At 40.9% G+C, this 17,501-nt stretch overlaps 1 protein-coding gene across 14 annotated transcripts in view; it reads right to left on the reverse strand.

Moving 5' to 3' along the window:
• LCORL (ligand dependent nuclear receptor corepressor like) overlaps positions 1-16,088 on the reverse strand; it is a 209,241-nt gene extending 193,153 nt beyond the window's left edge. For 2 of the 14 annotated variants that reach the window (XM_037829474.1, XM_037829473.1), the window contains exon 1: positions 15,819-16,087. In XM_037829474.1, the coding sequence (XP_037685402.1) occupies positions 15,819-15,972 (154 nt within the window). In that variant the 5' untranslated portion in view covers positions 15,973-16,087. Of the gene's footprint in view, positions 1-9,534; positions 9,767-10,217; positions 11,287-14,820; positions 15,218-15,818 lie in introns of those variants that run through there. The other 12 variants (XM_037829476.1, XM_037829475.1, XM_037829488.1 and 9 more) reach the window with 10 other exon arrangements.
• Between the last annotated feature and the right edge of the window lie 1,413 nt (positions 16,089-17,501).

Genomic DNA, 17,501 nt, shown 5'->3' on the forward strand with positions numbered 1-17,501 from the left:
TAGCTACAATTTTTTTTCAAAAGGCAATACTTAGCGTTGAAAAATCTGTAAGATACTATTAGCAGCTATGTGACTTTAAAAGCTAAAAATTATTAATTCAAGAGAACATAATATGTAGATCAATGACATTTCTTTTAAATATTTTTTATTTTGTAACCATCTTAAACTTACAAAAAAGAAAGACCTTTTATTTTCCCAAACTATTTGACAGTAAGTGGCCTACACCAGTATTTCCTACAAAGACATTCTCCTACAAATGCAACTTTCAAAATAAGGCAATTAACATTAATACATTATGCTCATTGCTACTAGATAATGCTGCTCCCAGGACCCCTTCTCAATAAACTGTGTAGGAAACGTTGTTTGTGTGGTATATGTGTGTATATATACACATACACATTTACTTCTGTATCTCCAGTACTATATGAAAACCATGAATTTACACCATACTTCTTTTTCCAATCCAACACTACAGAGAACACTCTTGGTTTCTCCACTTCCATACTGCTAACTCCCTTCTCCAACAGTGAATCGGAGTGAATGGCCCTCATTATCCTTAATATTTACTTATTTGATCAGTCTCCCCGCATGTAACCAATCTCCCATTGTTGCTTCCTCCCCTTTTCCCCACATGCATGCTCTCCTCACACCTCTCTGCCCCGATACACCCACCACCACCACTCTCCTCACCCTTCCAGTCCCTACACCTCAGGCCTGGCACCCTTCCACACTCTGTTTAAGCTGTAAAATCCCATACTGAGCTGACCATCTCCTGGGATGCCTTCCTCACCCCATCCTCAGGCTCTGCTACCTTACACTGGGACAACCCTACATGTGGACTCACTTCCTCACCCGTTTTGGGCCCCAATACACCCACACACAAGGCTGTCCTCTTACACAGATGCCCTTCTACCCGCCTGCTGGAGCCCTGACATCTCATGCAAGACCAGACACTAACCCAAGTGGATGCCTTCCTCACCCTGTCACTACTAGATCTACTGACCCTCCCCTAAACCAGACCAAGCTCATTCATGGATGTCATACTCACTCTGCTTGGGCTCTAACACCCAACATCAGAGTACCTCCTTCTATGCAGAGGCACTGCTCATCCCTCACACAACTCCATCACCCCACATGGAAACTCTCTGCTCACTCCAGTCAATGAGAACATTCTGCTTCTGAGATGACATAGCTCCCCACACACAACACACCCAGTGTGGACCACCTACCTATTTGGCCCCATATGAAGGCTTTAATACTGAATTGTTCAGAAATGGAAGAAAGAGGAAAAGGATAAAGAAGTTACTGATGACATTTCAAAGAAAGCAATGCCAGTGAATAAACTGCATAAGCATCCACAATCAGAGCTAACTAAAATGATAATCTGTCTAAATACCTATTTTTTCCCACTTAGAGAAGAAATGCTCCATTCCTTTATATTAATTCCTTTTAAATTAAAATATTGATAAAAGGTAACCTATCTTTCTTACCTAGCCAAACATGCATTCTATTTAAATATCTTACATAAGCCTGTAGATGATCTAAATAATTAAAAAAAAAAAGATAAACTACAAATCTTAACAGTTTAGAAAATACGGTTGTTTCAAAAACTAGAATTAAAATATTAAGAAAAATATCCACAAAATGTAAACTTTTTGTTTTCAAGATAATAGCAGCTGTATTGTCCCTGGTATACTTATCTCCATATACAATCCTGCAAAAATTAGCCTTGATTGTTAGAGCAGTAATACCCTTTCCTTGTTCCTGGTTTCTACAGGAAAGATTTTTCATAAGCATAATATGTACTTCTCTATACCCCTAGGGAAGTGTAGTGTCTTAATCTGATTGGTAATTTTGGAAAGAATAACAGAACAGACAGAGCTCAATTGTGCTATTCCCCTTAGGAATGAGCTATCTAGGGAGAACATACCTCCAGAGAGTTCATATTGTTCTGCTTCCCTAATAATGCCTAGGACTGGCAAAACTAGAAGGATAAACCTGCTTCACCACACCACCTGAATCTCAGACTTATCTCTTTCCTCTACCTGGCCTCTATCTATAATAAAAGTGATATTTTGGTTCCCATCTTTCTACTTACTTGTATTTCTCCAGATATTCAGAACCCAGGCAGAAAAGAAAGGTGCTATTTGAGATACTTTAGCAATCCAACATTTTAATTAATATGCTGAAATAGAGATTGCATGTTTTCCCAGTTTTAACTTAAAAGGCCTGCTTCAATTTGAAAACTACTATACTCACACACAAAACTCTCAAACCTGAACCAACAGCAGATGTTCAAAAAGAAAATAGCTGACTTAATCTGATCATGCTTACCATCTGTTAAAAAAAAAAAAAAAAAAAAAAATTCAAAGGCTCCTAGTTTCTTCCTTCTAGAGGCCATAACCTATATTTCCAGCCCTATTTCCCACTCCCACCTATACTCCAATAACTAGAATCTTTGATATTTTCAGAATATAAAATTATTTAGGCTTCCATACCTGTGGTTACATGATCCATCTGCCTGTTCCCTCCACCCTACTCTTCTACTGAATTCTTTAGCACAGGGGTCAGCGAACTATGGCCTATAGGCCAAATCTGCCTAATCTTGTAAATAAAGTTTTATTGGAACACAGACACGCTCACTCATTTATGTACTGTTCATGGTTGTCTTTGTTGTTGTTGTTATTCGTAAATATAAGATTTTATTAAAGTGTCTCACACAACTGTGGGGATGCATGAGTCCAAATTCTATAAGGCAAAGGCATGATTCAAACAATATCCCTACACAATAACTCATAACCACAACCTCCCAAATTTCTGAATAAATGATTTCCCCTGAGTTCATATTAAATACATTCTACACCATGAAATTTCTGGATCTCTCCAAAGGGTACCATCCTCCTAATAAAGACTTTTCTCTCTTACTTCATGTTTTCATGATTTTCCCATCTTATTTCATTGTCTTCATGGTTATTCCTAAATTGAGTAATTTTTAGCACATTAAGGCTTGTTTATCACTGAATGATAGTGCACAGTAATTACAGACCTCGTGTTTTATTCCTATGGAGACCCCTTCTTTACTTAAAGAATAAATTACAAATTAAGGCACTCCTACATTGAGTACATAGAATTCCTCACATGTAATTTCTCTGGCTTGTTTATCAGTTAGAGTGGCAGATGAGGACGCTCCATGTTTTTGCTCTATACAACAGCACACTTGAGTAGCTGCAACAGAGACCACGTGGCCCACGGAACTTAAAATATTTACTGTCTGGCCCTTTACAAAAAAAGTTTGCCAAACATTGCTTACACTCTAACCCTTGAAGCCCAGACATTCAGACCCTTTAAGTAAAAATTAAATGCTCCCTCCTCTGCCTATCCATTATATTATACCAACCCTAATACTTAACATCCTTGATAACTTCAAATTCCTTACAAGCAAGGTCTAAATCCTACTCCTTGTGAAGACAGTAAGCTTTTTTGTCTGACCCAGAGTTCCCATCTCTCCTGTAAAATAGGAATTCCCAGATACTTTTCATATTCCTGGGAAAAGTATTTTGGAGGAAGCTTCTGCCCTTTTCTGCTCCTTACTGAGTCCTCCCAAAGGAAGGAGGAATGACTAATATTGGCAACATCATAATAGGTGTCCCTAGTAAGCTGAATTAATGTTTTAAAGATCATTTTTCATGCATAGCCAATCTCCCACTCCTCTGCCTGAATGGTCATGACTATCAATAAGCAAATCACATGGTAAACTCACAGGGGTAGAACTTCCCTCAATGACAGAAGAGGTCTGAAGTTTCAGCTACTCTGTCTTGGACTAGATTGTAAGTTCAAGTGATTGGGCTAGATAGTAAGGAAGTATAATGTCTAATTTTGGTCTCAGTTCCAAGTCATATTCTCTAATGCAACCTTACCATTTAAAAAGCTAATACTTTGACCTCTGATACCTAAGTCTATTTCTTGGTTCAGAACCTGGTAAGGAAGAAAAATAGAATTACACCCCAGTCAACTGGTACAGGATAACTCAACACATTTGATGACTCACTGACAAATTGCTCCAAAAAAAAAAATTATTATTTGAAAATGTTTAACACACCAATGCCACACATACCGTATCTCAGTGATGCACTTTATTAGGAAAATACTTTTTGAAGTTAAAAAAAAAAAGATAAATTTACAGTTCACATTCAGTAATGCAAACCAAACTCATTCTATTTCCTTAATTTATTTACCTCAATATTATGTTGCTATTAGCTCTAAGGTAAAGTTTAACATATAAAAGAATCGTGGATATCAGGGATTAAAAAAATGAACCCCCAACATACATAGTCTCTTAAATGTTATCTCCCATTTAACAAATATCCCTAGGCCCAATTCCTACAGTTACACATTTATCTATTCTTCTTCAAAATCTAACTTCTCAAATGAGTAGTCTACTACAAATGCTATCTCCACTTGGACACATCTTATTTACTTTCTAATCTACTACACATGGCTTCCACCCCTACCACTCTGCTAAAATTTATCAATTCAGGGTTACTCAGTGCGCTAGTTTGGAGCTATTATGGACCCCAGAAAGCCATGTTCTTTTATTCCAATCTTGTGGGGTGGGACCTTTGATTTGATTATTTCCAGGGAGATGTGACCCTACCCATTCAGGGTGAGTCTTAATTAGGTCACTGGAGTCCTTAAGAGAGCTGAGAGCCCACACAGACCCAGATGCTTGGAGATGCAGACAGAAAGACGTCTGCAGATGCTAAGCTAACAGATGAAGCTCAGAGTGTGCCCCAGAGAAGCTAAGAGAGGACCCCCAGATGCTTAGAGGGAAACGCCTTGGGAGAACAAGCAAGGATGCATAGGAGCTGAGAGAGAGAAGCTAAGAGAGACAGAAGCCCAGAGAAAGCCATCTTGAAACGAGAACCTGGGAGCAAAGAATCAGCAGATGCCAACCATGTGCCTTCCCAGCAGACAGAGGTGTTCCAGAGGCCATCAGCCTTTCTTCAGTGAAGGTATCCTCTTGTTGATGCCTTAGTTTGGACACTTTCATGGCCTTAGAACTGTAAATCTGTAACCTAATAAATCCCCTTTATAAAATCCAATCCATCTCCAGTATTTTGCATAAGAGCAGCTTTAGCAAACTGGAACAGATTCTGGTACCAGAGAAGTGGGGTGCTCCTGAATTTGCAAATTCTAAACATGTTGGAACAGCTTTTTAAATGGATAAGGGGAAGATTCTTGAGGAACTATCAAGCTCCTCTAAGGAGCTTGATAGAAAACTAGATTGCTTTGAAGAGACTATTGGTAGAAATATGGACTCTAAAAGATACTTCCAATGAGACCTTAGATAGAAATGATGACTGTGTCATTGCAAACTGGAAGAAAGGTGATTCTTTAAAGCAGCAGAGAATTTGGCAAAATTGAGTCCTGTGTTGGATGGAAGGCAGAATTTGAAAGCAACAAGCTGGATACTTAGTTGAAGAGGTCTCCAAACTAAATGTGGAAAATGCAGCCTGGCTTCTCCTTGCAGCTTACAGTAAAATACGAGAGGAGAGAGAGAAGCTGAGAAATGAACTCTTGCATACAAAGAAACTAGAAATTGATGGTCTGGAAAATTCCAGGCTTCCAGAAACTGAGAACCCAGAGGACAGCGCACCATGTGATTATTTAATGAAACATGGAACCACTCAGCCATTTCAGTACAAGCCAGGATTGGAAATGGAGTTATCCAGAAAAGATCTGTAGAAAGTCCTATTGTCTGATGGTTTTGACCCATGTATGCTGTATGCCAAGCCAATAAATTTTATGCAAGTTCTGTATAAACGTAACCACTGCCAGTCTGGACTGGAGAGGACAGAGAACGGAAAAATTCAGGGAAGGATGACTTCACGGGCAGAATTATGGAAGTTAAGGTCTGGAGTCAAGAAACTTGGGGCCAGGAGAGTGGATCCACCCAAGCATATGGTAGGGTAAGTTTAAGAGAGCCCCAGAGTTTAAGAGTGCTGCTATCTAACAGTTCTCAGATGCCTGGGGAATTGAAGGGAGCTTGACCCCTCCAATGTTCAGAAAGTGTGTTGGTGCCCCAGGACTCAGAGAGGGTGGAGCACATTCCCTGCGGATCAGGGAGACCCTGGGCCCCAGTGATGGCATAGAGTCGGGTGGTGCCCTTAGGCTTGAGGAAGGTGGGGCTGAGAATAAGGTGGTCTCCCTGATGTGTGGATATGCTGGAGTAATCACCCCAGTGTCTGGAGAGAACAGAGCCGCTGGAAAGGGCCTCAGAAAAGGTGAGCCCCACTCTCTCAAGCCCCAAAGATAAAGTGTCATTCTATAAATGACTCTCAGACTGAAATCTAATGGAGTTTTCCCTGAGGGTTTTAGAAACTGTTCTGCCCAGTGACTCCTGTTCTCCTTTTAATTTCTTCCTATGGCAATGGGAATGTTTATCCTATGACTGTCTCTCCTTTATACATTGGAAGTAGATAACTTGTTCCAAGTCTCACAGGTTCACAGCCAGAGGGGATTTTTTCCTCAGAACAGACCAGGCCTGTAACTGATTTGGTAAGACTTTGTACTTATCTATTGTTACTGAAATGACTAAGGCTTTTGTGAAACTGTGATGGAATGAATGTATTTTACATTCGGAAGGAACATGTCCTTTTGGGATCCAGAGGTGGAATGTCCTGGTTTGGAGCTGTTATGGACCCCAGAAAGCCATGTTCTTTTATTCTAGTCTTGTGGGGTGGGACCTTTGATTAGATCATTTCCATGGAGATGTGACCCCCCCACTTAGGGTGGGTCTTAATTAGATCACTGGAGTCCTTAAGAGAGCTGAGAGCCCACACAGACCCAGATGCTTGGAGATGCTTGGACATGCAGACAGAAAGATGTCTGGAGATGCTAAGCTAACAGATAAAGCTCCAAGTTTGCCCCAGAGAAGCTAAGAGAGGACCTCCCCCCGATGCTGAGAGAGAAACGCCCTAGGAGAACAAGCAAGGATGCACAGGAGCTGAGAGAGAGAAGTTAAGAGAGACAGAAGCCCAGAGACATTTTGAGAAAGCCATTTTGAAACCAGAACCCAGGATCAAAGGACAAGCAGACGTCAGCCATGTGTCTTCCTAGGACAGAGGTGTTCTGGAGGCCATCAAATTGCATCCTCTTGTTGAAGCGTTAGTTTGGACACATTTATGGCCTTAGAACTGTAAATTTGTAAGCCAACACATCCCCTTTATAAAAGCCCATCCATTTCTGCTATTTTGCATAATGGCAGCTTTAGCAAACCGGAACGCCCAGTAACTCCAGATTGCCAAGAGCAATGTGTACTTCCCTGTTTCATGGTATTTTACATCTCATCAACAAGTAACAATCGCTACTACAGCACTATTCTCTCTCGGATTTGGTGGTATCATTCTCTCCTGGTTTCCTACTTAGCTAATAGACTTACTTTTCAGTGTAAAAGTTCACTGGCCTTACTTTGAGATTCCCCTTCCTCCATCAAATCTCTGAATGTAAGGATTCCTTAAGGCCGTTCTAGGACTCTACACTCTCTAGCTATACTATTATCCCCTACCCCTTCATAATCTCATCCATTTCTATGGTTTAAATATCATCTTTATGCTAATAATTCCCTAATGTATATATTTAGTCCAGAAACCACTAGTAGATATTATAGCACCTTTCATAAAGTTATTATCCCAGTTTCACAAATGTCCATCTGTGAAAAGAGAAATGACTTGTGCCTAAAGTTACAATGATATAGGCTAAAAAAGGATCTAGGATTTTTTTATTTCTTAGTCCTTTCTACCATTGTCAAGAGTTAGTCTCTTGTCACTAAAGAGTTTATTACTTAAATATGAAGACAAATGGACAACGTTACTTCCCACATACACACCAGCACATAAGCAAAAGAAAACAGTTGGCCAATTTGAATTAATGGAGGAAGGTCTCAAACTTTTTTTTCAATAAATACCTTAGTAAAGACTCTGATTTGCAGTTGAATTTTAGACGTGAATGAGGATGCAGGGTAGAAGATACAAGTAATAAGAAACTCAAGAATTTGCAATAATATATACAAAAGAGAAGTAAAAGCAGATGGAAAAAGATGAGCTGTCTAAAGAAGAAACTAGACAAGCAAATAGGGAAGGAGCAGTCTGGTAGTCTATGACCAACTAACTGAATATCGTCAGAAGCATTTAGTTGATGGAAAAAAAAAAGACAAATGGGAGATACTACTACTTTGTAAACTATAAAATCAAAATAGTTATTTGCAAACTATAAAATCAAGATAGTTATTTCAAGCAATAACTTAACATATTGGTTATAAGCTAAACTGGGAAAACAGAAAAATCAGCAATGCAGATAGTGATATAAACCAGAATGTTATCTGAATCTCCCTAGGTGCCTACCCCATTAGAGAAACTGAGATACTGTAAAGACAGTAGTAAGAACTGGGCAACAGATCAAAGGTAAAGAGAAAAGCAAATCAAGAAGCAACTGTAAGATTAAAGAGTTCAAACCTTTTTGACGATTGTCAATTATGGGAAAACTTTATGAAAGGAAAGAATTGAAATACAGAAAAGTGATTCTGCATTGTAAATTTTGTTATCTAGCAAACAGAAAAATTTTCAAAATAAAACTGTTATTTAGCTTTAATTAGAAACAAAACGCTGTTCCTCATACAAAGATGGCATTATTTTGTTACCGTAATTGGTTTCCTAGTAGTATTAGTGGCTTGGACTGGGCCCATTCAAATTCTCATATCTAGATTCTGTTATGAATACACTTTTGAAAGAATTACTTAATTGTGGATGCGGGTCTTAAGTATAAACTCTAATAAAGTTAAATGGATCCCCAAAATTTGAACCCATGACCTTGGTGTGCTGTTATCTATCACTCATGAATGCTAGCCATATATACCAAAAAAGAAGAAGGATCATCAAAAAAGAAAAAGGAACTCTATACACACAAAAAAGGGATATTAGAATTGAAAGATTTAATTTCCCAATGAAGAAGAAAAAGTTATATTAGTTAGGGTTCTCTAGGGAAACAGAATCAACAAGAGATACCTATAAATATAAGATTTTATAAAAGTGTCTCATGCAACTGTAGGTATGCATGAGTCCAAATTCCACAGGGCAGGCAGCAAACTGGCAACTCCAATGAAGATGTTCGATGAGCTCCTCAAGCAGCGAACTGGCAACTTCGATGAGCTCCTCAGGAAATGCTTTGCTGGTTAGCCAAAGAAGTGAAGGTCCTCTATCTGCCTCGCTTAAAAGTCTTCAACTGATGGGATTAAATCCAGCTGATTGCATTCTCTCATTGTGGAAGATGTGTGCTTCGTTGATGTAATCAGTCACAGCTGCAGCCAATTGACTGATGATCTAATAAACCAGCCTCCTGGTTTATTAACCAGTCACAAATGTCCCTGCAGTAATGGTTAGGCCAGTGCTTGCTTGACCAGACACCTGCGTACCATCACCAGGCCAAGGTGACACATGAACTTAACCATCACAGTTACATATCCAATAATCTACATACCTTTATCGCTCCTCCCAGGACTGCTCTGTAGAAGAATTGGAGACCAGGATTGGAAGTCAACAAGTCAGAGAAATGTGGGGGCACCTAACAGCAACTTATCATATGCACCGCCAGTCAGGGAGGATGCACACATGTAGTCAGCCAAGGGAAGTAGCATGGACACGAAGAGACAGTACCACGCAGAAACGAGGCTACAACACGTTCAGACCATTCTGTAGCCAATATCTAACATCTGCAAAAATACAAAATTCAGACATTGCTTGGTCCCAAGGATAGCAGAATTTTACATTTCCAAGTATAAAATGGTCCAGGAGTAAATAGCATTTCAAATTTTGCATGCAAAATTCATCAATTATTTTACAGAGAAACTTGGAAATATGTCTTAACAACCACCCAATGATTCCTCATCATCATAGATTCCATTTGCCAATGATGTTATTTGATAGTATCAAAATTTACACATCTTTTTAAATGGGTAAATTATTTGCTAGGGTTTGAAAAATAATTGTATAGCCATGGTTTTTAGGTAATTAATCCATGCATATCATTACATTTCTAAGTAAACCTATTGTTCTGAGATTTATATGGCAAGATGAGGTAGAAGTTAGTGGTAAGATAAAAGAGCATGAAGCATGAAGCAGCAGAAAAGAAGTGTCAGATTGATTATCTAGAATTTTATTTACCTGTACTATACCATTTTTAAGTGTTACAGTTCTGTGAAGTGTTTCCATGATTCCTTCAGAGGTTGAAAACAGAGTAAGAGACTATTCTCTGCCACTGATGCTGCTTATTGTAATGGGGCACATAGTATGGAAGAAAGGCCACTCTGCAGAGACAAGGAAGGCCACTAGTAGAATGAGCAACTCTGAGACAGTGATCTGGCTAACAGGAAAAGTAAAAGAGATTGTAGAGACCAACAAAGAGTAGCTTCAACATCATCTAGAATGATAGAGATTTTTAAAATGTACTAAAACTTATTTTTTGTATTCATTTACAACATAGTCAAAAGATTCCTTAGAATACAAGAAGGAAGCAAATGTCTTTTGGGCTCTTCATATTTAAAAAGGCAGATTAGGCTAAATGCTACCCTGTGATTCTAAAACTCTGTGAGTCTACGGCTCTAGAATACAGATTGTTCAAGTCCTTACTATCTTTTCCTCTAATGTGCCCTATGATCTTTTTATCGCTTACCAGTATTCTCACTGGAAAAGGGTATATTGACAAAAGCATAAAGTTCAAACCTACTAACAACCTGTCTAAATAATAATAATTGCTAACATTTACTGAACAACTTTTACATGGCAGGCACTGTTCTAAGTGTTTTAAGTATATTAACACAATTAATTCTCAAATAACCTGTCTCCATTTTACAGATGAAGAAACAGAAGTACAGAGAAGTTAGGTAATTTATCCAAACTGAAAAGTCATGATACTAGGATGCAAACACAGGGAATACAACTCCAGAGCCTATATTTCTTAATCATTGTACTACACTATACTATCCAAATACAAGATTTGGAGAAAGATAAATTAAGCTATAGGTTTGGTTATTATCAACAGATTTTTTAAAAATAGTCTGGAACCACTACAATACAGAGCTGTGCTGTCCAATATGTGGCTATTAGCTACCTGAAATGTGGCTAGCCCAAATTGAGATGTGCTCTAAGTATAAAATATATACTTGAAGACAATATTAAAAAAGAACCTCATTAATAAATTTATATAGATTAATGTTTAAATGGTAATATTTTGGATAAAGTGGGTTAAGTACTGTGGCCAACAGAAAATTTAAAATTACATATTTGGCTTCCATATTTCTACCGTAAGACACTAGTATTGTAGGGAAGACACTGGAGTTTATAAAAATCATCTAATCCAATCTCCACTATTTTGTTTCACTGCACAACCTTAAACAAACCACAATTACACTGATTAACAGTTTCTACATCAGAACAATAGGGTTTAAATACAGTCCTCGTTGTGACGTAATTAACAGCACTGAATTATATATTTGAATGTGGTTAAAGGGGGAAATTTTAGGTTGTATGTATGTTACTAGAATAAAAAAAGAAAAACCACACAACAACAAAAAACCGTCCTGGAACCAAGTACTCAGATTTTGGTTTCTAAATCTATTTCCCACTAACAAGAACAGAGGGCTCTTTGGAGAAATGGTTGAAGCCAGGACTGGGGCAGGTGAAATACAAGATGAACCCAGAGTATCTTGTTTTGGCAGAAAATAAGAAAATGCTCAAAAAATCATATGAAGGTTGATATGTTAAAAAACAGAACAAAACAAAACACAGGAGCCAGCTTAAAGGGGCTCCTAATGGCCAAACCTGGGACAATTTAAGAATCAAAATAATAATAATGGATTTAACCACTGAATAAAGTAAAAATCCCTGAGTTCATACTGACATAAATAATTGAATGAGATAAATAATGGAGGAGATGAGAACATTTTCTTTACAACAGAATGTCAATAATTCTAGTAGGATGGATGATTTTAAAAAACAATCATCAATGGATATTAAAACTGGTGAGTGAAAGTTTGATGAGACTATATAAATATCCTGTTCCTCAAAGTATTTCCCACAAATTACATAGTAACCTCAAAGGACAAATACTTTTCAGTGAAGGACACCACCTCAACCAATGTCTCAAAGCCATCACCACCAACATTGGGATAAACTGACATCATGAACCTCATGATATGAGGTACTGAGGAGAGAATATTTCTTCAGTGGTATTCCTCCCAAAAGTGTATATCCAATCTAATCATGAGAAAGCAATGGACAAATTCAAATTGAGGGACATTCTACAAAATAACTGGCCTGTACTTTCCAAAAATGTCAAGGTCAAAAAATACAAAGAAAGGCTGAAGAAGTGTTCCAGATTAAAATAGACAAAGAGACACTATGGCCAAATGTAATGCATAATACTGGAGTGGATCCCGGACTAGAGGGGGAAAAAATATTACAAAGCACATTATTGGGACAACACATAAAATTTGAATATAAACTATGGATTGGTTAATGGAAGTATATTGGTTAAATTTCCTGGTTAATAACTGCAGTGTGATTACGTCCTTGTACTTAAGAAATACACACACTGAAGAATTTAGAGGTAAAGACACGGGAAGTCTCCAAATTATTTTCAACTGGTTCAGAAAAAATAAAAATATATAAATATATAGATGGATATAGAGCAAGACTGATAAGACAATTGAGGCAAAAGATAAAACAAATGGTGAATGTGGATACAGGTATATGGGAGTTCCGTGAACTATTCTTCCAACTTGTAAATTCAAAATTATGTCAAAATAAAAAGGTTAAAAAAAATACTTGGCCTATTATCTAGATCAAATATCCTAATAGACTTATGCAAGCCTAGATGTTTAAAAACATACTAATGCAAAGACGTTTAAAAATATACTAACGGAAAGCACTACTAATGAATTAAAATAAAAGTACTTCAGATTAAAAGGCATTTCTATTATTCTACAGTCTACTCTGTTTTTAATTTTATGACTTATCAGACCCTAAACTTATTCTATATTCCTTAATATCTGGGACTTTACCCATTATCATTCCATATCATACTGAGTGGTAGGATACTACTTGCTACTATCCAATAAACACTCAAGCATTTGTTAGATGAGCATACTCAAAATTATAGCACAGTATAGAATGATTATAGAAAAATAATCAAATTATAAAAAGTACCACATTGCAAAGAGAGCTATCGTTCGGGTCACAGAGCTTATAGAATCACTCTTCGATTAAATTGTAAAAGAGAAAAGCCAGGAATGAATCAAGAGTAGCCACAAATCTAACAGTAAAAAGATGAATTACACAAATAAAGGAAAGAAAACGTAACTTTCCATATCAAGAGTTAAAGATCTTAGCTTTTCAGTCAACTACAAGCAGCCATGAAAACTAATATAAACCCTTCTTTCTCCATGAAACTAGAAATATTATATACAGGTTATAAAAAATGAATCAGAGTACTTTAAAGAGTTGGGCTAAGAACTGAGATTCAAAACTTCAGTACTGGTTCATTATTAATGTGCTGTACAACCCTGAGATGCTGGCTGAAATTTCCATATCTTACTTAAAAATAAAATTTTTGGATCCTTTTCTTCCCCAAAGGCAAGAAGGATAATACGGTATACAAATGATTCAAAGCAATAAAGCACTAAATTCTCAATACAGAAATAAAAACACACAAACGCAAAGGAAAAAAAACCCCACAGTTTTATAAATATGCTTACAAAATAAATGTAAGCACATTAATAACAAAAGGTAACTGAAAATAATTATACAGACTACCTTTTACCTCAATTCACACTGTAAGTACTACACCTAAAAGAGTAGTGAAAAAGTCCAATCAACAAGCATATACTCTTGTAGAGGGTTTTGTTGTTTGTTTTAAATGACAAAAACAAAGTATGACATGAGTACTACTAGGTCTCATGACTAAGACCAAGATTGTAGAAAGCAACTCTTAAACAGAATTAGAGTCCCGGAAAAAGTTTCCTTTCACATACAGTATCTTCTACAATATAACTATATATTACATTAGGAATGTAATATCAAGACTGCGTAGTAGATATATAGCATTAACTCTTAACTTTTCAGTATCTTCCTATCTTATTTGGGTATCCAAGTAGGTAAGGCAGAAAAATATTCTAATTCTCTTTTTTCATCAGATCCAATTATTTTTGCGTTTCATTTTATTAAAATTAGAACTGAAATCGCTGGTTAATACTTGACTGAAGCTATTTCCCATCAACATTTCCTTAGAATAAGACCAAAATATATTTTGTAAGGTCAACAAAAACGTCACTTAAATGCCCTAATCGGAGCAGTTTCCTCTCTTGTACGTTTTCCTATACCCATCATATTCTGCAGCACACATTTCTGAATTAAAGTAGTACCAGTTTAACCTACTACGATCGATCTCCTTTTCACTAGTGGAAACAAGAAAGATCTGAAGGCTCTAACCAAACAAATTTGAGAGGGGTGGGGGGAAGGGGCGCGAGGTGGCGCAAGAACAGATGGAAACAAGGTGAGAGTTGTTTTCTTAAGGCATTGAGGTTAGTCCCTAAAATCCAAATACCAAGCATTCTGCTGCTACTACCCACTCCTTAGACAAAACAACCTTCCTCCCTACCTCTTCCCCTACTCTCCTACCCATAACCCCCTTTCAAAACAAACACATGCCAACAACACACACACCCCATCCCATAACCCGTGTTACCCCCTCTATGCCCAGCGAACTAACCTGCTGGATAACAGCGCAACCATACATTTCACTCGGGGCAAAAAATCGACAAGGTGGGGAGTCCTAAGCAACCCATAAAAAGAGAGCCCCAAGCTCAGAAGTTTGAAGGGAAACGATTCAGACCACACCAAAAAGGAAGACGGATTTGCAGGGGAACGGGGATGGGAGGTGGGAGGGAGATGTGTCCGTGTGCATGGAAGAGTCCATCACATGACAGTAAAACAGGACCAGAGTCGTCCGCAAGGGGGGGGGGGGAGGGGGTTGCCGTTACCATGGCAACACCCCCCCATCCTTCCAGACTTCCAAAGAGGGAGGAAGAACTTCAAATCCCAACCGTCAGCGCTCGAGCGGCTCCTTCTTAAAGGGGCACACACAGCGCCGCCGCCGAGCGCGAGAGGGCAGAGTCGAGCCCCCCACCCCTCGGGCGACGCCCCCGACCCCTCCGGTCCAGCCGTGGCCCTCACCCCGCGAGCACCCCGGGGGGCCTCGGGGACCCGGACCACAGGAGCTCAGCCGCATCTGCCGGCCCGGACCTCGGCGGCGAAAAGGGGGTGTGTGTGCGCTCCGCCGGGGCGCGGACCAGCCCGCCTTCCCCTAGCCGCCCAGCCCGCCGGCTCCCCTCCGCCCGAGCGCCGACCCAGCCGGCAGCTTCCTCTCCACTGACAGGGGACCGCGGACGGCCAGGGGCGCCGAGGAGTTTCGGGGAGAGCGCGAGCGCGGGCGACCGGTTTCCTCTGGGGCTCGGCGAGCGGGTCTGAACTAACAGTTCTTGGGGAGCCGAGGAGCTGACGAGGAGAAGGAGCGCGGATGACGCCGGGCGAGGAGCCCCAAGACAAAAGGCGAACGCCGGAGCCGCCCGCGCCGCCGCCGCTCCCAGCTCTGTCCCCCATTGAACTGACCCGAACCGGAGATTCAACTAAACCCCTCAGCCACAAACTCCTCGGGCTGCGGCAGCCGTCGCCGCACGGAGCCGGGGCCCCGGCCCGTGTCTGTCTTACCTACACAGTGCATGAGGCGGTGGCGCCAAGAGTCGAGTTCCCGCCGGAATCCTCTCCTCTCCGCCGCGCACCGAGGGCTCCGGCACTGAGCGGCCGCGGCGGCGGCGGCAGCAGCGGCGGCGGCAGCGGCCATTCTCTCTCTTCCCTTGTCCATCTGCGTCCCGCGTCACGCGCCCTCATTTACATACGAGCGGCGCAGGCACGAGGCAGGGGCGCGAGCCCTCGGCGCGAGCCCCGGAGCGCGCGCCCCCCGGAGGGGGGTTGATTGACACGTGTCACTACCTTCCCTCTGCCCTTCCCTCCCCCACCCATCGCTCCCTCTGGGAGAGGCGGGGAGGGAACGAGAGGAGAAGGAACCAACCTGCCGCTTCCGCTGACCCCGCCTCCCCATCCACTCCCCTCTCCCCCCTCCCCCTGGAGTTTACTCGAGCGAGCCAAACTGCTCCCACCGCCCGCGAAAACCCTGAGCGGGAGTGAGAGCCCGGAACCCAGCCAGGAACCCGCGTGCTAACCCAGCAGACTAGCAACGCCTCTCTCCTGCCTTCGCTACAGGTCTCGGGCCATTCGGAGACTTCAGTTCCCAGACTCCATTGCGCCAGAGTCTCGCCGTGGAGCCTGCCGCCTCGGCGCGGTGCATGCTGGGCCTGGTAGTCCGGGCAGGGATGGGTGCTCACCGGTCCAACTCGCACGCATACTTGGGGTGGCTCTCAGCTTTTTTCGCGCTGCTCGGCTTGTGCGCTCGGCCTCCACTCCCCGTGCCCAAGACTGCGCGCTGCCGGTCTTGACGTGTCCGCACTAGCCACCTTAGCTTCCTTAGGCTCTGCGATGAAACGGCGATGGAAACCACAAGAGTTGTCGGCCCCTTGCGGTTCAGCCTGCGCGTAGTGTTTTAAGTGCTGGGAACTTTTCAGGGTCATTGTCATCCCGTCACTCTTCTGGGAAAGAGCAAGCGGGTCATTTGGCAGCATCCGAAATAGCCACCAAACGTCCACAGAGAGAAAGAGACAGAGACAGACATCACAAAGTTATTTCGGTTTCCAGAGGAAGAGATCTCGGAGAATGGGAATTTTTGAGAGGATTGTGAGGAAAGAAGAAAAAATGGGGAGCTTTTCACTGAAAATTATTTACGGGGGCTTGGATGAAAATTCCAAAAGGAAAACATTTTATAATCTGCATAATGTAAACTCTTGGAGGGCGGCGATCCAGTAAGATTTCCCATACCTTGACAGTTTACACTCGCCTGACCATAGCACAATGCCTGGCATAGGATTTAGCACTTGACAAATATTGTGGAATGAATTCTACTCTCTGATACAGAAAATACTTCCTCAGAGAGAGAGAGGAGCTTTTGACTAAATTATAAACTCCGATTATATTTCTGAGCCGAGAGATTGAATCTACAAAGGGATAATGGCCAGATTATACACACACACACATATGAAATAGAACTCTGACCCACAACCTGCAACAATCAGCTCAGCAAGCCAAACCACAACCTCTGTAGCAATGTGCGCCAAATGGCCAGGACTTGGTCAATAACTGGCCACTTCCCTAATTTTTGCCCTGACTTCCAACTCAGGACCAACTGGGCAGTTCTGCTGATGTGGGGAGGCTCTGCTGATCTAGGCTGGGGCCGCTAATGCATGAGGCTGGATGACCTGGGAGGGCCTCACTTACATGCTT

Source organism: Choloepus didactylus, chromosome 3 (genome assembly GCF_015220235.1).
Source record: "Choloepus didactylus isolate mChoDid1 chromosome 3, mChoDid1.pri, whole genome shotgun sequence".
In the NCBI taxonomy this organism is placed as follows: Eukaryota; Metazoa; Chordata; class Mammalia; order Pilosa; family Megalonychidae; genus Choloepus; species Choloepus didactylus.